The 22087-nt window shown below is 45.9% G+C and overlaps 1 protein-coding gene across 1 annotated transcript; it reads left to right on the top strand.

Annotated features, from left to right (window-relative positions):
• The first annotated feature begins 4197 nt into the window (after positions 1-4197).
• On the top strand, positions 4198-20983 carry Saal1 (serum amyloid A like 1). Its single transcript, XM_059274449.1, has 12 exons — positions 4198-4344; positions 5460-5573; positions 6783-6866; positions 10065-10144; positions 11434-11493; positions 11620-11735; positions 12217-12397; positions 14397-14479; positions 14566-14754; positions 17438-17634; positions 19601-19693; positions 20834-20983. The coding sequence occupies exons 1-12, from the start codon at positions 4210-4212 to the stop codon at positions 20924-20926; spliced, it is 1425 nt and encodes a 474-aa protein (XP_059130432.1). The 5' UTR covers positions 4198-4209; the 3' UTR covers positions 20927-20983.
• Positions 20984-22087: the final 1104 nt, after the last annotated feature.

Below are 22087 nucleotides of genomic sequence, written 5' to 3'. Positions count from 1 at the left end.
AGTTGGAGTATAACTCTATATGTCTACACATGGACCAAAACATGTATCATGTATCCCCTCAAACACAGGCAGATAGCAAGAAAGCATTGTGTATGATTTCAGTTATGAAGTTAAAAACTAGATAAAAATTACACATTCTGAGCTGAGGATGAAGCCTAATAACAGAGTGATTGCCTAGCATGCATGAGGCCCTTCCTTCCAACCCCGTGTCCTTCCTATAAAATAATCAATAAATTTTTGCTTAGCAAAATATAACTCACAAAGACTGAAGATGAAATCAAAGCCATCCTGTAATTGTTTTAAGAGATTGATGCTTCACAAAGAAAGCCTCAGATCTAGATGTTTCTATAGATAATGTTAACCCCCCAAAAAGGCAAGTCACTCCCATTTTGTAAAATTAATTCTGGTGAGAAGACAACATATTCTGCCATATGTCTCTGGGATAGAAATCTTTGGCACCTCCCTCCCTACAACCTGTAAGAAATTATCAAAAAGCAAAAGTATGCTGACCTATGATGGACTGACTCCAGCCGTGACCAGCTCCAGGCTCCAGGTATAGCCTGGGGCTGCTCCCTTTACACAATCCCTGAAGATTCTCCAATCTTGGAAACTGGGGCTCAGATATTCCATGTTGTTCCTTTACCCAACCATAGCCTTCCCTGGGTCACGCTGGCTCAGGAAGTCCTTTTCTGTCTGGGCAGCTGTGTCCTCTGTCATTAGCTGCCTCCTCCAATTCTGGTCTTCTGTTGGTCCCTCCCTTGCTTCGGTGGCCTAGTCCCAGGAGTTCTTGAATCTCTCACCCACTCCTTTGCTGAGGTGTAAACTAGTTTGTATTAATAATATACATATAAATTCTTGTCTGCTGAGGCCAGGCTGTAGGCCTTAACATAGGCGGAAGAAGACAGAGAGGCCCCAGCAGAGGGGTCCAGTTTCACCTTGTCCAGTAGAGTCTTTTGGAAGACAGCAGAGGAGAGGGTTTCCTGACCAGCCATGGTCTGCAGCTCCCGTGTGCAGATGCAGTAGGCCTCCACAGCATTGATAAGCAGGGAGCAACTGTATTGAAGTTGGCGTTTTGTAAGCCACTTTCATAGGCTGGCAGTGTATCTCAGCAGTTGAGTCCTTGCCTACCTAGGTTCAATCTCTAGCAGCTTGGAAAGAAAACAATAGAGAACACACACACACACACACACACACACACACACACACACACACACGAGATGGGGGATGGTGTCAGCTAAAATACCTGTTAGGGGCTGTGTGGTGGTGGTGCACACCTTTAATCCTAGCACTTGGGAAGCAAAGGCAGGAGGATCTCTGAGTTCGAGGCCAGCCTGGTCTATAGAGTGAGTTCCAGGACAGGCTCCAAAGCTACACAGAGAAAGCCTGTCTTGAAAAAACAACAACAATAAAAATACCTGTTAGGCCCAGAGGACACAGAACCATCTTATGAAATTGTCATGGGTACGACTTTTTCTTCCTTTCCTGCCTCTCACTTCTGCCTGCCCCTTCTCCTTCCAGGAGGGGTCAGAAAGAGCAGCTGGTGATCTGTGTGCGGAAGAACACGGACAAGAAAACAAAGTCACCATCCCCAACCTACAGAGCCTATTCAGCATGAGCTGAATTAGGAAAGGGGAGAAAACGCACTCTAAGTGAGCGGGAAGTCCCAATCGTTATGTGGCCCCAAGGTCTGCAGTCCTCATGGTTAATTCAACAAAGTCTTCAAGCTCATGGTTTAAAATCATGCAAGGTTGTTGATTTCCTATGAGTAACCAGAGAAGCATGAATTGACCTGTGCTTTCATTCAAGGACAACAGAAAGGAGTGTTTGGAAAAAAGAGAGAAAAGAATAACTACTTTCTGGTTATAGATAGTAATTCTGAGAGAGAGAAGGACCAGGAAAGCTTGGTTGAGTAATGACAAATCAGAAGATACCATAAACAAGAGCCACAATTAATCCAAGTTCCTGCCCCTGGGATTCTAAGAGAAAAGAAAATTCACAAAGTATGTATGTAAACATCAGTGTAGTAGTGTGACCCACAGATAAAAGAATTCAAAACTCACAAAACCCAAAACAAAACTTCACCTGGAGTTGCCGGGCATGATGGCACGTGCCTACAATCCTAGCTGCTGGAGGTGGTGGCCTGAGGATGGTGAGTAGCAGGCTAGCCTGGGCTATGTAGCTTGACCCTGTTCAAAGGAAGAAAGAATCAAACAAGGAATTAAAAACCCACAAGTGAATGCTGAAATGTAAGATGATGTAATGTATAAACCAAACACTAATGAAGGGCTGACATATCTTAACATGTACCTTAAATACACCCCTCCTCCTGCACGATGTGTGTGTGGTGTGGTGTGGTGTGGTGTGTGTGTGTGTGTGGTATGTGTGTTTGGTGTGTGTGGTGTATGTGTGTGTGTGGTGTGATGTGTGTGTGGTGTTATGTGTGTGGTGTATGTGTGTGGTTGTATGTGTATGTGATGAGTGTGTGGTGTGTGTTTGGTGTGTGTGGTGTATGTGTGTGTGTGGTGTGATGTGTGTGGTGTGTGTGTGTGGTGTGTGTTATGCAGTGTATGTGTGTGTGTGTGTGTAGTGTATGTGTGTGGTGAGTGTGTGTGGTGTGTGTGTTATGCAGTGTATGTGTATGTGGTGTGTGTGTGGTGTATGTGTGGTGTGTGTGTAGTGTGTGTGGTGTGTGTGGTGTGTGATGTATATGTGTGTGTGGTGTATGTGGTGAGTGTGTGTGATGTGGTGGTGTGTATGTGTGGTGCGTGTGGTGTAACAAGACAGAAGCTCTGTGAAACACTTGGCATTTTGTGTGCAACAGAAACAAAGGTTTCACGAAACAGTGCCAATATTTGGTGTATATAATGGCCTCCGGTAGTTTTTCTTTTGTCCTAGCCTTGTCTGTGTCTTTAAAAATGTGCAGGTAGGACACACTTCAAACCTTAAAAAATAGGTCACCATTCTTGAAATCAAGTAGCTTTGATCACACTGCCCTGCAAAGTAGCTGTGCTCAGGTGAAGTCTCTCTTCAGTGTGTGAAATTCTCCCCTCTCCGCCATCCTGTTTATACTCGGAGTGGTCAGATTCAGCTGTGGGGATGCAAAGTGGTAACTTACACTGATCTAAATTTACATCTCCATGGAATGTACGTATCTTTGTGAATGGGGACTGAACCCAGGGCCTCGGGCATACTTGGCACACATGTGCTCTTCCACTGAGCTCTGTCCCCGACCTTCATGCATTTTACATAAACCGGACTTGGAGATCCTTTTAACAGTCCCCTCAGTTTTGCCTCCTCCTTTGTGAATTGTCTATTTCTATGTTCTGTCTGTTTTCTTAATGAGTTGTCTCTTTCTTACTGATTTATTAGTTATAAGATTTTGTTATTCTTGATCCTGAGCCTATGTTATTTATAGACTGATTTTTCCCCAATTTGAAGACCTACATATCATCATTAGACAGCGTCTCATTGTGAAGCACAGACTGCCTTAAATTTGTGACAATGCCTTCCTCAGCCTCTCAGGTGCTGAGGTCACAGGTGTGAGCTACCATGTCCAGCTGAGCCTTATGCAGAATGATAGAAATGTAGCAATTAATTTTTTATGTGTTTCGCCTGTATGTGTGTCTGTGCATGTCTGATGCCAGCAGAGGCCCGAAGGCAGCATCGGATCCCCCGGGGAACAGGAGCTACAGAGGGGTGTGAGCTGCCATGTGGATGCTGGAACAGGAACCGGATCCTCTGTTAGACCAGTGAGTGCTCTTAACCGCTGAGCCATCTCCCCAGTCTGAGAAATGTGGCCGTTTCTCACATTAGGCTCCTGTGTATTTTAAGAAAACGCTTCCTATCTCTGAGGTCATTAAATGTTCTTTACAGTTTCTTCTAGACGTAAAAGTTTTGTTTTATATATTCGGTTCTTCATCCAGATTCAGCTTGTATTGAAGTCCCACGTCCAAGCATCTCCATCCTCCTCTTCCTCCTCTTTTTTTTTTTTTTTTTTTTTTCCCCCCCTCTTCCCTTCCCCTCTTCGGTCCAGACAAAGGTAATGCTGATGTGCCTGGTCCTGGGTGGACACTTTGGAGGAAGATTCCCACCCGTTCTGCAGGAATCTGACGGCAGGGGGCGCTGTGCGGAGCCGCGCTGGGTGCGTCGGGCTCTCTGGCACGTCCTCTTGCCTCCTCCGGGCTTCCGGCGTGGCTCCTGCGCGCCAGCATGGACCGTAACCCGTCGCCTCCGCCGCCTAGCTGCGATCAGGAGGACGAGGAGGACCTGGCCGGGGGAGACTGCATTGGGAGCACGGTCTACAGCAAGCACTGGCTCTTCGGCGTCCTCAGCGGGCTCATCCAGGTGGGGAGACTCGCGCAGGCGCCCTCGGAACCAAGGGAGTGGATGGGATGCTGGAGGTTCGCGGTGCCAATTCCTAACTTCCCAGAGCACCGCCACGCACATACTTCACTGGGATTTTGCTTCCCAGCCCCATTGTCACTTCTGAAGTCGAGACCCTGCCATTCCCGTTTCGTCGGCTCTTGTCACAGCGGAGTGCATAGTTTGGAGTCAGACAGCCCTGATCTCCGAGACACGAGCTCATCTCATGCTGGAAGCGTGCTAGTTAACCCAGAGCCTCGGTTTCTTTCACACTTTGTATAAAATAGGATAACCAGTATTGTCGTACACAAGTTTTTATGTAGACTGAGATTATCATGACAGTAGAGTGCTTGAAATGTGTTTGGTTTACAGGAACTGTCAGATTTTTCTGTATACTGCCTTCCATACCGCCAACTCCTGTTTTTGGTTTTGTTTTTTTCAGAGCCGTTTTCTACATAGTGGCCAAAGCAGCCTTCCTTTTTATTACTTTTAAAGGGTGTTTTTGTTGCTCATGAGAGAAAACTTTCTGTTTCTTAACTGGGGCTCCAAGGCTGGTCGCACCCCTTCAGCCTCCTTTTACTTACTGTTGTGTTCCCTCACCAGCAGTCTGTTGACTATCTCCAGACATGTGCGGTGCTTTCTGAACTCTTGAACGCACCTCTGAATGCTCATCTCATTCCCAGGACAGAGTCCTGCCCTTCCATGAGAGTTCACTTCTTTTAAGAGAAATGTCTTTCTTCTCCCAGGAGCAGGTCATTGGTCCTTCGTTTTTCCTCCCATAGCTCTTTTCACCAGTTCAGCTAAGTCCGCCTTCTCTATTGTGACTCAGTTTCCATGTCTTTTCTACACTAATCCTAAACTGTTTGAAAGCGAAAGTTTATTGTTGACATTTCATTCCTGTGTTTTTCTGTTGCCTACAGACACTGTTTACTCCAAGAATATAGAACGTGAAGATCTATCCAAGGCTCTAGGTTTTAGAAACTATTTTGCCAGAGGAAATGCTTCAGGGTTACTCTCTTGGAGACTTCTAAGTGATAATATTACTTGGAGAACTCTGAGTATTTTAACTGATCTTTTTTTTCTTTATGTTTCTGAAGATTGTCACACTTGAAAGTGACAAGTCCGACTCAGATGATGATGAGCAGCAGATGGAGCTTGCTGAAGAAATGGAGAATGAAATTTGCAGGGTCTGGGATATGTCCATGGATGAGGTATGAGGATGGAAGTGAAATTCTGAAAAGACTCAAGAGTGAAGAGGTTTTAAAAAGATTCATTCCTTCACTGTTCAAGGGACTATAGTCTCTCCAGTTTGTGGTTCAGGGTATGAAGTCCCAGGAGCTATTAATGTCAAACTTGTGCCTTGAACATATATACAGTTTCGTCCTATGGACAGCATAGTGTATTTAACATAAATGTGAACTAAGATAGCTATGACATCACTAGGCAGTATAATTTCATGGGGCCACTGACATACATATATACATGTACACATACATACATTTATATGTAGTCATCATCGACTGAAACTTTATTATGTAGTGTATGGTTTATAATTGGCATACCCTGGAGCTAACAGATTTAGCTTTTGTACCTTACATTCCTCGGTGAATGCCATCTCTTTGGGGTCACATGTCACTCTAGGTTCATCTTTAGATGATGTGGGTGGAACAAAATCTCCAGGGAGAAAGTTCCAGGCTACTATAGTTACTTTGTAAACAGAATTTTTTTCTGTTAATTACCATCACCACTCCTTTATTTTTTTTTTTTCTTTGAAGGATTTTGGAAACCCAAGTCCCGATATTGGACGTAAGTCAGTAGTACTTATCTCAGTTTTAGGTACTTACAGGGTAGGATTTAGGAGTTGACTCCTTCCCCATTCCCCTTTCTCACCCCCAGCTTCTAACTTAAATCTGGCAGTCGGCAAATGTGTTTGGATAACTTAATGAGAATTCTGGATGGACAGAAAAGATGTATTCGGTGCAGAATAAAAGGAAGGCTATTCTCAGTTGTGTCTCAGTCAGGGTTAGATTTGTTTATGGGTTTGTTCTACTGTCTTGGGACCGAGTACCACGAAGGCTCTTCTGGTACGTTTATCTTTTTATTTGGTTGGGTTTTTTGTTTTGTATTTTTCAAGACAAGGTTTCTCTGTGTAGCCCTGGCTGTTCTGGAACTCACTCTGTAGACCAGGCAGGCCTTAGACTTACAGAGATCACCTGTCTCTGCTTCCCATGTGCTTATGGGATTAAAGGTGTGCACCACCACTTCCTGGCTTACTGTGTCTTTTTGACACAGTTCCTGACCTTTGATTTTCCCCTTGTGAATGAAAGGAAGCAAGCAGGAAATTAAACTTTTAGGGTTGTCTGAGCTCTGGAGCTTGAGCAGTATGCAGCATCTAAATTGCTAATCATTTTTGTTTGTAGGATGTGGCTTTATTTCTCCAAGAATTTAAGGCTCCTGACATATTCATGGGAGTGCTGGCCAAATCCAGGTGCCCCCGATTAAGAGTAAGTGTGTACAGTTCTTCTCTCTAGTTTTGCTTATGCAAATAAATCGGTGTAAAAATACTTATTGAACATTCTTAGGTAACATACTCCTTGAAATGACTAGATATGTAGAATTTTAGATTTGGATTAGATTAGGGAGAGCAATAATTTAACAGCCGTGGAAACCAGATAGGCATAACCATACTAGGCTGTAATAAGTGACAGAACCAGAAACAGTGCCTAGACCCGCTGTTTATTTCTCAGTTCATTGTTCTTTTTATTCACAAAGCCCTCCATTGCCTAACAACGTCTTAAAGTTGTTGCTGGTCAGGACTCCCACAGTCTGATTGTGAGAACTCTGGTGTACAATCTACCTGCACGCTCTTCCTGGTTGAGGGTGGTCTGCATCCCGGCTCACCAGCATGCCACCATTTCTGGCCTTCCCTTCCCTTTCAGTCTGTTACTCAGTGTGGCACTTTTCTGCCTTGTGGTCATTGCTGAGAGACAAGCTCCCCAGAGCAACAGCTGGAACTCTGTGAGCAGTGCAGTGTCCCAAGCTTTCCTGCCTGTCTCTGTGTGCAGTGCACTCTGTGAGCAGTGCAGTGTCCCAAGCTTTCCTGTCTCTATGTGCAGTGCACTCTGTGAGCAGTGCAGTGTCTCAAGCTTTACTGTCTCTGTGTGCAGTGCACTCCGTGAGCAATGCAGTGTCCCAAGCTTTCCTGTCTGTCTCTGTGTACAGTGCACTCCGTGAGCAGTGCAGTGTCCCGAGCTTTACTGTCTCTGTGTGCAGTGCACTCTGTGAGCAGTGCAGTGCCCCGACCTTTCCTGACGTGTCTGTCTCTACGTGCAGTGCACACAATGCGTGATTGTCAATGTGTGTTGGGTGACTGTAGTCTATGAACATGCACGCTCTACTCTCGGCCTTTACTCCTCCTTTGAGACACACATAATAGATAAAGAGCCGAGTCTCAGACTAAGATAATGTGTCTAGACTCACACAGCTTGTGAAGACGGAGCTGGAGTCTGAGCCTCTCCCAGCTCCAGTGTAACCCTAGTTAGTGTTGCTTCTTTTCCTTTGAGACAAAGTGGAAAATTCCGTGGGGTGTATTACAAATTGAATGTTGAATGAAGATTTAAAAAATACATATTTATGGATATGGGTGCTTTGTCTGCGTGCATGTCTGTACTCCAGAAGAGGGCACTGGATCTCATTGTAAATGGATGGGAGCCACCATGTGACTCCCAGGAAGGAAGAGCAGCCAGTGCTCGTGACTGCTGAGCCGTCTCTCCAGCTCCTTGAGTTAAGGTTTTTATTTAGTGAGATGCTCCACCCATAATGGGTCCATATATTAACATTAAGTGCTGACAATTTGGTGGTATTCCCCTTGATTTTACTGTTTTTTATATGAATCATGATTAGTTCAGAAATTAGCCACATTGCTGTAAATGTGTCCTGGCCACAGCCTGCTACAACAGTGGTTCTCAGCCGTGGCCGTATGATGGAATCACTAGGCCACCGATCTTAAACGTCAGATGTCCCAGGTCACTGGTGCCAAGCCCACCTCAAGAGCATCTGGTCCAGTAGGTCGGGGCAGGACCTGGGTGTCCGCTGTGTTCCCAGGTGATGTCAGTACTTTAGACCAGGGCCATACTCTTTTCAAAAGCTTTGTCCTAGAGGACCTTCAAAAGTCAGGCCACATCTCCACATGTGGGAGTCTAAGTTTTTGACATCTACCAGGGACTCCCATGAGCAGCCCAGACAGGAGCTTGGTCTTCAGCAGAAAGGTCACTCCTTACCTCTCTAGTGTCTAAGAGAATGCGTGTTTTCTGCCCCAGATCGCTTGCTCTTTTCCCAATGTTTGACCCACCTGCGTTTAACTAAGCTCTTTAGTCCCTCTTTTGCTTTCATCAGCTTTTGTCCCTTCCTGTTTCTTCTGTGCCTGAGTCTGGACTCTGTCCAGGGTGCACACCCCTGTTCTCGTTACGGTCACTTCCCTTGTGAGCCCGGGCACACTTAGGATTCGGGGTTGAGCCTGCAGGCTCCATCTCCATCTTGAAGACACTAGGGACACAGGCACACACCACCACAGGCAGCGTAGCTCCATGTCTTACTCTCCTAAGTCACAGCTCCATTCCTGCAGTGCCACAAGTCCTGACTCTCCCTTGGTAACTGGTGTCACTTCCAACCTTCTTCAGGAATTTTCCACCTGCATGACTATTTTCTAATCCCGTATCCTCTGTTCTAATTCAGTGATCATCACACTGATCATAAGAACTCCCGATGCACTTAGTAAACACCAGCTCCAGAGGCTGTACCCTGGAGATTCTGAGTCAGGAGAGTTGATGGGGCTTGGAAACTTGGCAAACTCCCTGAGTGTGGCGTCCCAGCCAGTTTGGGAACCTTGTTCTGTGTGAACGCACTGGGTCCTTTCATCTTAATTTTTCCTGTTGATAGGACTGGTACTTCTGACTGGGAAACCGAGGCACCCTCACTGCCATGAGCTGTGCCTTACACTCTCTCTTCACCTTCTGACAGACTATTTGCCTTCCCCTCTAGGATCTTCAGCTCTGAGCTTTTCCATGCCCGCCGTCACCCCTCATTGATAATAGCAGCCATGTCTTCTTAGGCGGAGTACCCTGGTACACCCAGCTCCGGACTGCTGCTCTATCCCACTTGGAGACCTTAGGCAGGTTGCTTGTCCTCCCGGGGTTTCCTCATTTGAAGAGTGGGGACAATACAGTCCCCATCTTGTGACTACTGTGTGAAACGATACATGGATAACGTGCTTCGCTGTGTTGGGTTCCCTCTCTGAGAACCTTCATGGCTCCAGATGCCATCCCATATTAAGTCTAAACTCAGAGCATGGCAGTCAAATCCTTTTAATCCTGATCCTTTTCCTCTGCTGTATTTCTCATGTTTCCCGTCTCCCGTTCCTGTGCTCTCTCTCCATTAGTTGTCCATGTTAAGAACTCTTTCCACCATAGCGTTTCTTCAACTGTGATTTCTGCCTTTGGACTTCCTTTGTGTCTTTTATTCCTTCTCAACTACGTGAGCTGTATAAGCCAATTATGTAAATCTGGGTGCCATCAGTAAACTTCCATATTCTGCCTCCCCCTTTCCTCCCCCCAAACTTGGTTCAGTAGAAGTTTTTGTTGACGTTGTTATTCTTGTGGCTTTTTCCTCACAGCCATTGTGACTTGTGTTATTTGATTTGACAGGAAATCTGTGTGGGAATTTTAGGGAATATGGCTTGTTTCCAGGAGATATGTGTGTCCATCAGCAGCTGCGAGGATCGTGGGTAAGTCCTACTACCTAATAGCCGTGTTTCTCAGGATGGGTTCTAAGTTTCTACCCCAAGGGAACCCTGGTACCTAGAAGTAAGTGTGGAGTGTGGTGTTTCATTGTCTCAGGACACCTGTGTGTTGATGTGGTTCTGTAGCAGCTATGGACATGACTCAGGACCGAGCCTGGGCATCCATGGTAAGGCATGAATCATCACAGCGAGCAGGTGGGCAGGGAGAAGAATGTGTAGAGCCCAAGGTGAGCTAGGGGCCGCTGGCCAGAACCCAGAACAGTGTGAGCATAGCGAATCCAAGGACCCAGAACTAGTCTGGGAAACTTGAGTGCTGCACAGTGTTGCTCTGAGAACTTTGACTTAGATCGGGGAGTGGGACTTGCCCACAGACCAGAAGGTAAGGAGTTCCCTGTGGGATTAAAAGGCTGTCGGACAAGCCTAGAGGCTGGTTCTCTTCTAAAAGCCAGAGGGCTTTTTAATAGTGGCGTCTCTGTGATTACCGGATCTGAGAACATGATCCATTTGATGGGCACAGTCATTTTCTTGGTGGTGGTTCATGGCTGTTAACTTAGGATCTTAAAGAGGTCTGTGTCCGGCATATGTTAAAGTGATTGTTCTTATCAGAGGGTCGTAAGGGTTTATCCCTGTCTTTAAGGACCTGGGCCTTTTGAATTGTTTTTGTTACATCCACACACAAGGTGTTCCAGGATGAATCGAAGAACACATGAACAGCGATTTTGTGTCACTTAGAAACAGATAAAAAGATGCACAGATAACCAAAAGATGTTTTAAGGAAAAACCATAGCTGCTTTCATATAAAATTAAATGCAAAATCAGAAATCTATTAACAAAACTATGGAGCAGAGCAAGGAGATGATTTCTGGGGAAGTCAGTGTTACCCTTTCAAGGTGGGAAAGGAACAAACACATTGGGGGCGCAAAGGGAGCTGCAGATCGGCAACTCTGCTCTGTTCCTTAGAAACATGAGTGTTTGCTCTAAAACAGGGATTCTCAACCTGTGGGTGGAGTGTCACATATCGGATATTTACATTACAATTCGTAACAGTAGCAAAATTACAGCTGTGAAGTAGCCACAAAGTCATTTTATGGTTTGGGGGGTCACCACAACATGAGGAACTATATTAAGGGGTCGCCGTGTTAGAAGGTTGAGAAGCACTGCTCTAGAATTCACTGCATTTATGCTTTGTCTTACAATTAAAAAAAAAGTTTAAAATGAAATGAAAACTGGTTCTTCGCAATGAGTGAAGCTCATGGTTCACTGTGGCTCTGCAGGCAGGTGCTTCTGCAGTGTTTGTGTGACTCGGACCCACCCACTCTGCTAGAGACCAGCAGGTAAGCCTGTCTCTCCCTGGGGTCCGTCAATCCCTCATCGGGGACCCGGGAAAGCAGATGAATTCTGGACTGTCGGCGGCCTTTGCTGTGTTCCACGTAGATACTGAGCTCACATCTGTCGTGTAGGTTGTTGCTTACTTGCCTTTCCCAGACAGAAGTGGCCAGTGTCTGGGTTGAAAGGATCCGGGAACATCCATCTATTTACGCTAGTGTTTGCTTCATCATGTCAAGTTCGACAAATGGTGAGTCACCATGAAATCCAGGGAGAGAGATGAGAGCACATCGGAGGAAGCTTCTTTAGACTTTTCATTTTAAAATTTTATGTTTTCATTTTTTGAATTTATGGGTGTTTACCTGCATGTATATCTGTGTATCTCTTGCATGCTGGTGTCTGCCTGGTACCCACAGAGGCCAGCAGGAGGTATCAGATCCACTAGGACTGGAGTTGCAGACAGTTGTGAGCTGCTTGCTGTGTGGGTGCTGGGAATCAAACCTGGGTGCTCTGGAGTACCAGCAAGTGCTCTTAATGGCTGGGCCATCTCTCCGGCCCCAGGCAGCCACTTTGCCCTGAAGGAAGATAAGCCAGTTTAAAGAGGCTCCTGGAGACCCCCTGGAAGGAAGCGACACCTTGGCAGATGTGGCTCTTGAGCACTTGAGGAGTGGTACCTCCCCCTTGTAGCTTCAGACACTTGGGTTCTGAGTTGAACCCTGTCTTCACTGCAGTTGACTTGCTGGTGAAGGTGGGGGAGGTCGTGGACAAGCTCTTCGACTTGGATGAAACACTCATGTTGGAGTGGATTAGAAATGGGACTGCCCGGCCTCTGGACCAACCCCGGGGGGACTCTGAAGAGCAGCCGGTGCTTTCGATTGTCCCCTGTGTACTGGAAGCCGCCACACAAGTACGGTAGGTGAACTCGTGTACAGAATGTTCTGGAAAAATGCAGTTGTTCAAACATCCTCAGATGGAGGAGTCTTAGTTTCAGTATGCAGCCAGTCTCTCTTAGGTTTGTGGTGGCAGAGTAGTTCCTCTGCAAGAATCGTAAGGGTTCAAAGCATTTGCTCCAGGATGACTTGGTCATAGGTGTTTAGCTTGCTGTAGTTACTGATGGCAATTTTATGTATTTTAAACAGTCAAGGAGAAAAGATTTTCTTGTTGTATTTTACATTGAACATGAAACAGCTCCATTGAGCGTATTTGTTTTCTCTCCTTCCTCCTTGTGTCCATACACCAATCTGTGTAAATGATCGACTTAGGGGCTCTGATGTCTTGTCATGAGAGGCAGTAGTTTATAGGTCCTAAAACAATTTATCACTAATAACTGTAAGATTAACGTTTGAATTATCTGCTTAGTTGTTAACAGCATATTCTCAGAACTTACGAGGCTACGTTAAAAGCTATCAATTTTATATCTTTTATCAAATGAAGATTAAGCCACTTACATATCTGCTACTTGAGTATTTCCAGTCAGTAAATGGTGTTGCCAGTATCCCATCTGGAGAAGGCGGGAGAATTGAGAAGCCCTTACTGACTCCTCCCTATCCAGCTCTTTCCTCACGGCCAGTCAACTTCCAAGCCGTGCTTCCGACTCTTGCTGTGACCCCATCCTGGCAGCCAGGCCTGTTCTCCAAGTGCCACACTCTGCCCTCTGAGCTGCCTGCCCTCCGGCGTGCTTCTCCCGAGCCTCAGCCCTGGAGCTGCTTCTGCAGCGCGTTCCCATCTTGCTCTCGTGCTCCAGGCTTTTCGGTAGCCTTCCTTAGGAAATAGTCTGGATCTTAAAACAGACAAAACTACCTCACGTTCCAGCCTCAGCTATGTGAGATTGCATTCCGCAGATGAACCAGGCCCTCTTGCCTCCAAGCCTTTGCTCAGGGTGTCTCTCCAATGCCGCAGACACCTGCCTCTTCAGATTACCATGGAAACACCATTTCTCTTAAGCCCTCTTCCCTGACTAAATTTCTGTGTGGTCTTTTCGTGCTGGGCCTTCTAGTGTTGAATTTGTTTTGTTTTGTGGTCATTGCCTCTTTAATTACCTTCTTTCCTCTCAGACCGTTACACCTGTGAAGGTGGGTGTGACATCCTAACCAACTCTGTCTCCCAGCCCTGGCATTAAGTGCCCCAAAGTGACAGATACTTGAGTAAACACAGCTGAGCCATTTAATTGTGCACTCTTCTCACTTACTTGTCTGGTTGAAGACACAGCGTTTTGAGTTCCGAGGATACACACTGTTGATGAAGGAATTGGGTTTTTGTGGCTCTGGTGTTCTCAGCGAGGGAGCTAGGATGAGCTGTGGAGTCTAAGGAGCGTCAGGACATGGCGTCTGTGCTGTAGGCCTCACATCTCCTGTAGAAATGTCAGTGTCACACGTGTGTAGACTCACACCTCATGTGTACACACATATACACACACACACACTCACATTCACATACTTTATATATACACTCACACATTCACACACATACACTCACATATACACTCATACACATTCACACATACGTTCACACACACACATATATATTTACACATATTCACTCATATATTCACACATTCACACTCACATATAGACACACACACACTCACATTCATGCACTTCATATATACACTCACACATTCACTCACATATATACTCACAGACATTCACACACATACACTCACATATATACTCATACACATTCACTCATATATATTCACATATTCACACTCACGTACAGACACACACATACACACACGCATTTTTCCCTTTTCCCAGTTTTAATGTAAGTGCTAATGAGCAGACTCCATTCAGTTGGCCGTTTCACGTTCTGCGCTTTAGTACAAGGTCATGTGTAGCTGCTGAGTGAATGGATGATTGCTGTCCTCTAAACAGGGGAGTTAAGAGTGCATTTGCCGTTTCTGTCTGCCTAGTTCTGAAACCCTGGAAGGGCTGGATGTTTACATGCACGTCTTACAGCTGCTTACCACAGTGGATGATGGAATTCAGGCAATCGGTAAGGTGACCATCTTGGAACATGCTGTAGTTGCTCACTTAAGTGCTCACTATTTTTAAATTACTACTTGTGAAATATTTCTTAAGTGCAGTGCCCTGATACTGGAAAAGCCACATGGAATTTCCTTTTTGACCTGGTGTGCCGTGAGTTCTGCCAAGCGGGGGACCCGCCCATCATCCTGCAGGAGCAGAAGACGGTGCTGGCCTCTGTGCTCTCGGTGCTGTCTGCCATCAGTGCTTCCCAGTCCGAGCAGGGGCACCTGGACAGAGAAGAAGGTAAGTGTGGGGTCTGCTCACCAAACGAAACCGGTGCCCGCCAGATCACAGGTGCCAGGCTGCGTCTCTTCTTCACTGGCTTTCTTTTTCAGGTTTTTTTCCATTTAAAAAGAAAACACCCTTGTTCCCCTAGTAACATAAAATGTTAAGTGCTTAATACAAAAGTATTATAAAGTTTATAAAAAGGCCTCGAGGAGGGGCTTGGGGTACAGCTCAGTAGTGAGATGCTTGCTTAGCCTGAGTGCCCCCTGGTTCAGTCCCTAGCATCAAAAAGAAAGCGGCACCGAACGGTGTGGCTCTGCCCAGAGTCTGCCCAGAGGTACCACCCTGCTTCTGTCACGAATACTCCCTGAGTCCTCTGTGTATTTACTAACTCCGTTGTTGTGCTCACGGATCCGTCGCCGAGTACTTTTGATAAGTTGTATGTCTCAGTACCCAGTGAGGTCAGTCTCTCTTCAGTCGATATCTTGGTGTTTTTGACTGTTGGACTTGTTTAGTGCTGAATGAGGGTGAAGAGTTCAAAGCCCTGTGTGCTTTCTGATGTTTTCATTGGTATTGTGTTGAGTGTGGCATTTCCAGGAACGCACTGTGTGGGTCCGTTTCAGAAGGGCTTGAGGCTTCTCATCGTACGGGTCTTGCATTCTTATCTGGTTTATTCCTGCACATTTTATCTTCTGAATTGCTGTTCTCTGTCGCATACTTTCTTCCACTGGGGACTGTCGGACTTCATGGAGGCTGTGGATGTGCATTCACTTTGATTGCACCTTTATAGACTTAGCTGTAGTTTGTTTTTGCTGTGCTTGGGGTCGGACCCAGGGCCTTGCACATGTAGGTAGGAATCCTGTCACCAAGCTATATCCACATTCCTGTCTTACTGCTCCTAAATTCTATTTATTTATTTGTTTGTTTATTTAATGATTGATTGTGTATGTGTGTGCGGGGGGGTGTTTTTCCTGCATGCACACATGTACAACAGATGTCTGGTACCTGTGGAGACCAGCAGAACATGTTGGATCCCCTGAGATGGGGATTATAAAGGATTGTGAACCAACATATGGGTGGTGGGATTTGAACCAGGGTCCTCTAGAGGAGGAGCCAGTGCTCTTAACCACTGAGCCATCTCTCCAGCTTTGTCTTACTGTTTTTACTAGTAGTTCCCATAATAATCTTGAACTTTATCTGCTATCCAGTCACATCTGCTTTTGTCACTTTTCGTTCCCTGACTTCTTTTTCTTATCTAAGTGGGTTGCTTAGTGTCTGGTGTTTTAAGAAACTGGTAGAGATGTCTTTATCTTCTTCCTGTCCATTGGGAATGGCTCTAGAGTTTCTCCATTTAGTGTTACTGGGCCTAAGGTGCTTGTTTTTGCCTCTCAAGGGTGTTTTGATCTCTTCCTGTTTTAAGTTTGTTTTTTGTTTTTTTTCTATAAATAAGCACAGTGTCTGAGTGTCAATTCTTTATTTATGGAGAGGTTACCTCACTGACACTGTGACACTGAGTACAGCCTGAGGGAGCTAGTGGAAGCCGTCACGTGAGTACTTGGGAGGAAATGCTCCCCATGGAGACTAGCATGCGTAAAAGCACAGGGCCCTGTGTGTTGGAGGAGCGAGCGGAGTGGGTTACGAGTGAAGGGAAGAGAATCACGGGGCCCTGTGTGTTGGAGGAGCAGAGTGAGGCTCTGTGGCTGGGGGGGGGGGGGGGGGGCGTGTGCTGAGAAATGTAGGGAGCTGTGGGTCAGAAGGGAGAAGGGCTGGCCGGCATGTGGCTTTCAAGAAAGCAGTACTCTGGCTTTGATCGAGGCGAGAACAGTAAAAATGTGGAGTGTTCTACCAGACTGTTCCTTTTAGAGACTGGGAGAGGGAATGGGGAAAGGGTAGGGATCTCTGGCGTGCCGCTTACTGAGACAAGGACGACTGGCTTTAAACACACTGCCGGGGGTGTCCAGGGAGGGTGGTGAGGGCCACTTTAAGTCAGGAGGTGCGGGGAGGCCTGAGCTAAAAGTGCAGATGTCATGGTGTCAGCTGTGAAGCCCTTCACCCCTAAACCTCAGAGATTTCTTGCTTTGATGTGAAAACTGAGGGAGTCTTATCTCTTAGTGCAGATGTGTTTATCTTGTTCTGGGTTGTCATGCGGCTTGGCCAGTGAGTGCTGCCATGCTGTTGTGTGTATGAGATCTTTCTAGTAACCCCGGGGGAGTTTTCTGTGTGAGACAGGAGCATCCCTTTGTCGCTGTTGCCGGACTAGGCCTTCTTACTGCCGCCTGCTGTGCTGCCCAGACTTCATGTAGTTTTGGGGGGCATCGGTGCTAACTCCTGTCACAGTTCGCTCCCTCCTTACCTCACTGCTAACTCTCTCCTTGCCCGCTTCAAGCCTTTCAGAGGAGCTCTGTAGCCCTGGGGACTATTCCAGTTTTGTGTGCTGCTGTGACACAGCACTGACCAAAACCAGCTTGGATGTGGGGAAGCAGTTTATTAGAGCTTATAGGTCACAGACACCACTGGTGGAAGTTAAAGTGGGAATCAGAAGCAGAAACCACTCTAATTATAGTCCCTAAAATGTGTGTAACACTAGTTCGTTGTGAGTGGGTGGATGGATGGACGAATGAACGAACGAATGAATGAATGAGTGAATGAATGAACGAATGAATGCTTACCTGGCTGATTTCGTTCTCTTGACTTGGTGCAGTGGCTCTTCCCCTAATTGACAGCCTAATTCGGGTGTTGCAAAATATGGAGCATTGTCAGAAGAAACCAGAGAACTCCACAGAGTCTGACACAGAAGAGCCCACACACTGTGCTTCAACCCAAGATGACTTCCATATGAAGATCCTGAAGGATGTTTCATGTGAATTCCTTTCTACTATTCTTCAGGCGTTAACAAAGGTAGGAAAGAAGTATTGGTGGCTTCTTATGAAAGGTGTGGGTTGCTGACATCCTGAACTTTAACCTTCTAAGGAAGGGGCGGCTGTGCTGGGATAGAAGCAGAGCACAGTCCACAGTAGAGAGACACCCGACCTGTGTGCTGTGGCCAGGCAAACCCAACCACTTGCCCTGTCCTCAGCTTCTCTGTTGTTCTTATGACATCGGAAAAATGTCTTCTCTCCTCCCTTCTCCTCTCCTGTCCTGTGTGATGCTGGGACCTGCGGCCTCTTACGTGATAGACAGATGCTGTACCTGTGAACTGTGACCTCTTACATGATAGACAGGCTCTGTACCTGTGAACTGTGACCTCTTACATGATAGACAGGCTCTGTACCTGTGAACTGTGACCTCTTACATGATAGACAGGTGCTGTACCTGTGAACTGCGGCCTCAGCCCTGCTGTTGTTTTTTGTTTTAAGGGGGAGGGTGCACATGTGTGGAAGTCAGAGGACAACTTGCAAGAGTTGATTCTTCCCTTCCACCAGATAGTTATTCTTTTATATATGAAAGTAATATGACGATTTTACTCAATTTGGGAAAGTTTTATGTTATTATTTGTAGTCTTAAAATAGCTGTGGTTTTGTGTATGTGTGCACACACATGCAATACTGGGCACATAAACAGACTACTGAAATTTATATTGATAATTTCTGATGTGTGAAAAATATTAGTTTTGTTTGATTCTTAGTAGATATTGTAATTTTATATTGAATTCAACAAGTGAAAATTTGTGTCCTATTTTTATTTACATTTTTTATTAGAGAGCTGGATTATCTTTCCAGATATTTGTATATTGTTTGTGTTTCCTCTTGATAAAGATCTAATTTTTAAAATGTTGTGTTTTTGTGGGGCTTGGAGTCAAACCCAGGGCTTCTCACCCAGCTCCATCCCTAGCCTGGTGTATTCATTTTGACTGTTTACGTGAATTTCTTGAGGGATACTTATGTCTTAGTCAGTGTTCTGCTGCTGGGAAGAGACACCATGGCCAAGGCTACGCCTGTAAAAGAAAGCAGTACAGAGGTTAGTCCATTATCATGGAGGGAGCATGGGGTGCAGGCAGATGTGGTGCTGGAGAAGAAACAGAGCTACATCCTGACCTGCAGAGAGAGGGAGACACTGGTCCTTGCTTGGTTTTTTGAAGCCTCAAAGCCCACAGTGACACACTTCCAACAAGGCCACACCTACTCCAGCAAGGCATGCCTCCTAACCTAATCCTTTCAAATAGAGCCACTCCCTGGTGACAGAGCATTCAAATATGGGAGCCTGTGAGGACCAGTCCCATCCAAACACCACAGCATCTTCTTTATTTTGCTTTCAGATATTTTTAGATTGTTTGTCATGGCTTTAGGTTTGGGAGGAAAAAACAAACACGTTCCTTTGTCTTTAAGTTACAGGAAGACAGCAGGAAGATGGGTTGATTAAAACCCCAAGGACATGTCATAAAACTTCTTAGATGCCACCTTCAGGGAATTTGGGTTTAATCTTGAGGAAACTGGGGTGCGACTGAAATTTTCTTTATTTAATTTTTTTCTTTTTTTAAGCAAGTAATAGGATCAGTTTGGAAAGATTCTTCCAAAAACCTCAGGCATAAAGGGATAGTTGAGGGCTGGAGGCCAGGGGCCAGCAAATGGGTTTCAGGGCGATGATCTTCAGGAATAGTCTAGAAATGAGAGCCTGAGTGAGGGAAGGTGCAGGGAGGAGTCAGCAGGAAGACTTCCCGTTCAGGCAGCTGGATGAGTGAGCGGTGCCCTTCACTGAGACTAGCTGTATGTGGGACACACAAGGCTCTTCATGGCTGCTCAGCGCAGGGCATTTGAAATGCCAATGGGACTAATTGTGATTTTGTATACTGATGTTTATCTGTTTGCCAGATGCAGCATTAGACATTTTCCTTTTCTGAGAGTAAAGTTTCTTTGGTTTGTTGTAGGAAACCATGGCTCAGGGACTGAAGGAGGGCCAGCTAAGCAAACAGAAATGTTCCTGTGTGTTTCAGAGCCTCCTGCCCCGCTACAGCTCTGTGGTGAGTAGGGTGAATGTACAGGGGGCTGAATCCATTGTCAGAAATGATCGTATACCTTATAGGATTTAATGCCTTGTGGGCAAGATGGCTGGAGGGTATGTAATTCTAATCTCAAGAGGAAGGAATCAGCATGGATTTATAGTGTTCCTTCCTGTTATGAGGTACATAGCCTTATACTAAGTGAAAGCCTAAATTTTTTCAATTAAAATTTTTTTTGGATTTTATTTTTTTGTGTGTGTGTGTGTGTGTTTTCCCTGGATAGATATCTGTGCACCATGTGTGTGCAGTTGCCTGAAAAGGCCAGAAGAGGGCATTGGATCCCTTGCAACTGTAGTTACAGATGGTTGGGAGCTGCCATGTGGGTGCTGGGAATTAAACCCAGGTCCTCTAGAAGAATAGCCAGTTCTTTTAACTGATGAGCTTAAATTTTTCTCCTCCTTCTCCTTCTCCTTCTCCTTCTCCTTCTCCTTCTCCTTCTCCTTCTCCTTCTCCTTCTCCTCCTCCTCCTCCTTCTCTTCCTCCTCCTTCTCTTCCTCCTCCTCCTCCTCTTCCTCCTCCTCCTTCTCTTCTCTCTCTCTCTCTCTCTCTCTCTCTCTCTCTCTCTCTCTCTCTCTCTCTCTCAATAGAGTCTCATTGTTTAGCCTTGACTAGACTGTAACTTGCTCTATAGACCAGTCTAGCCTTGAACTCATAGAGATTTGCCTGCCTCTGCCTTCTGGAGTGCTGGGATTAAAGGCATATGCCACCATGCCTAGCCCCCAAGCCTAATTTTTATGGTTCCTCACATAACAATGTTTATGACCATTGAGGGCAATTTCAAAATAGTAGTTTTTAGGAAAATGATCTGTGGAATGAAAACATAAGGATTATAATAAAATGTCAGTGCACTGCCCTAAAAGGAAAGCAGCAGGGATCTGTGCTAGCTCGGGAGTGAAAGGAGCTGGAGGTTTGTCACCTCCGGGGTCACTACTAGACTGTTTCAGGTGACTGCAGGAAGTGCCTTGGCTGACACCTGTGAATCTGCTGTGTCTCTGTTGGCTTTGGAAGCCTCAGGAGGAGCTTTTTCATAGTTAACCATCAATGTCTTTAAAACTGCCTTTCCCTCCACTACAGTTATTTGGTTCTTTGTGTGATTCACAGGTGGAAGGCTTCATTCAAGCTCTACGTGGCGTTGATAAGACTCTGGCTGAGGACCTGGAAGAAAGCTTTCCAAGTGTGAAGGCTCAGACTTGAGACCTAAGTTGGAGTTTCTGCTGTCCAAGGAATAAACTATGTTTTTTACGGTTTAAAGTTGGCATTTGGAAGATAACTTAGATGAACGTTGATCAGATCATAATTTCTCCATGCTACCCTGAACCCCCCCCCCCCCCCCCGTGTCCCCCGTTCACCCCACCTTCATTTGCACTGGTCACAGGTTGCCACTGTCACCTCCTTCCCCTCTGCGCTGATCGTGTGTTACTACTGTTTAGTTGAGGAAGAGGAAATCCAAGCTTGTCAAAGCAGAGGTTCCTTTCTGAATATTGGAGTAGATGAGGATTGTCTTTGTGAGTAGGTTTAGCTGCAGCAACCGAAACCCTGGTATGGTAGCTTCTCCGGTATCTTTATGTGTCTCCTGTGTAACTACAGAGACCCTCAGTGCAGACCAGAGAAGTGTCCGTCCCCTTTCCCTGTCCCAGTGGCCCACTGTGCAGACCTTTGCACATACTTATTCATAACAGTGAGGCCTGTGCTATGTCTTCCATCCAGGGGTGAAAAGGAAGAGGCAAAGAGGCATTCTAGAAAGTTTTGCCAGCTTTCCCTGACCTCTGTTCTGTGTTATATTTAATGTCCCAATCCTCTCTGCACTCTGTAAGAGGTAAAGTGTGGCTGTCTTGGAGAGCCAGCCTGCTAATACACTAGTGGTTCTGTGAGCTTCTAACAAGCTGTATGGACTTCTCCAGATGGTTAGTGACAACTTGCGAGCATTAGTTACTGTCTTAGTTAGGGTTTTTATTGCTGCGAAGAGACACCATGACCACAGCAACTCTTATAAAGGAAAGCATTTCATTGTGGTGGCTTGATTACAGTTCAGAGGTTCAGTCCATTATCATGGTGGGACTCGATGGTGTGCAGGCAGACATGGTGCTGGAGAAGTAGCCGAGAGTCCTGCATCTTACAGGCAACAGGAAGTAGCTTGAGCATAGGAGACCTCCAAGCCCACCCCCACAGTGACACGCTTCCTCCAACAAGGCCGCACTGACTCCCACAAAGCCAGACCTCCAATGGTGCCCCTCCCTTTAGAGGCCTTTTCTTTAACCCACCACAGTTACATTGGCTTTGTTCCGCTCCAGAGTTACTCTGGTTCACGGATGGAGGTAAAATGTGATGTTCGGTGTGAACGCATGTGGTTGTGCT

This window comes from Peromyscus eremicus, chromosome 1 (genome assembly GCF_949786415.1).
Source record: "Peromyscus eremicus chromosome 1, PerEre_H2_v1, whole genome shotgun sequence".
Lineage (NCBI taxonomy): Eukaryota > Metazoa > Chordata > Mammalia > Rodentia > Cricetidae > Peromyscus > Peromyscus eremicus.
The sequence above is the reverse complement of the archived record's forward strand: the minus strand, read 5'-3'. Positions and strand labels throughout refer to the sequence as shown.

Coding starts and splice junctions, on each gene's coding strand:
- Saal1 (XM_059274449.1), top strand. CDS start 4,210: ATGGACCGTAACCCGTCGCCTCCGCCGCCTAGCTGCGATCAGGAGGAC. Junction 11,494..11,619: donor ACTCTGCTAGAGACCAGCAG/GTAAGCCTGTCT, acceptor TCTGTCGTGTAG/GTTGTTGCTTACTTGCCTTT. Junction 14,480..14,565: donor TGATGGAATTCAGGCAATCG/GTAAGGTGACCA, acceptor ATATTTCTTAAG/TGCAGTGCCCTGATACTGGA.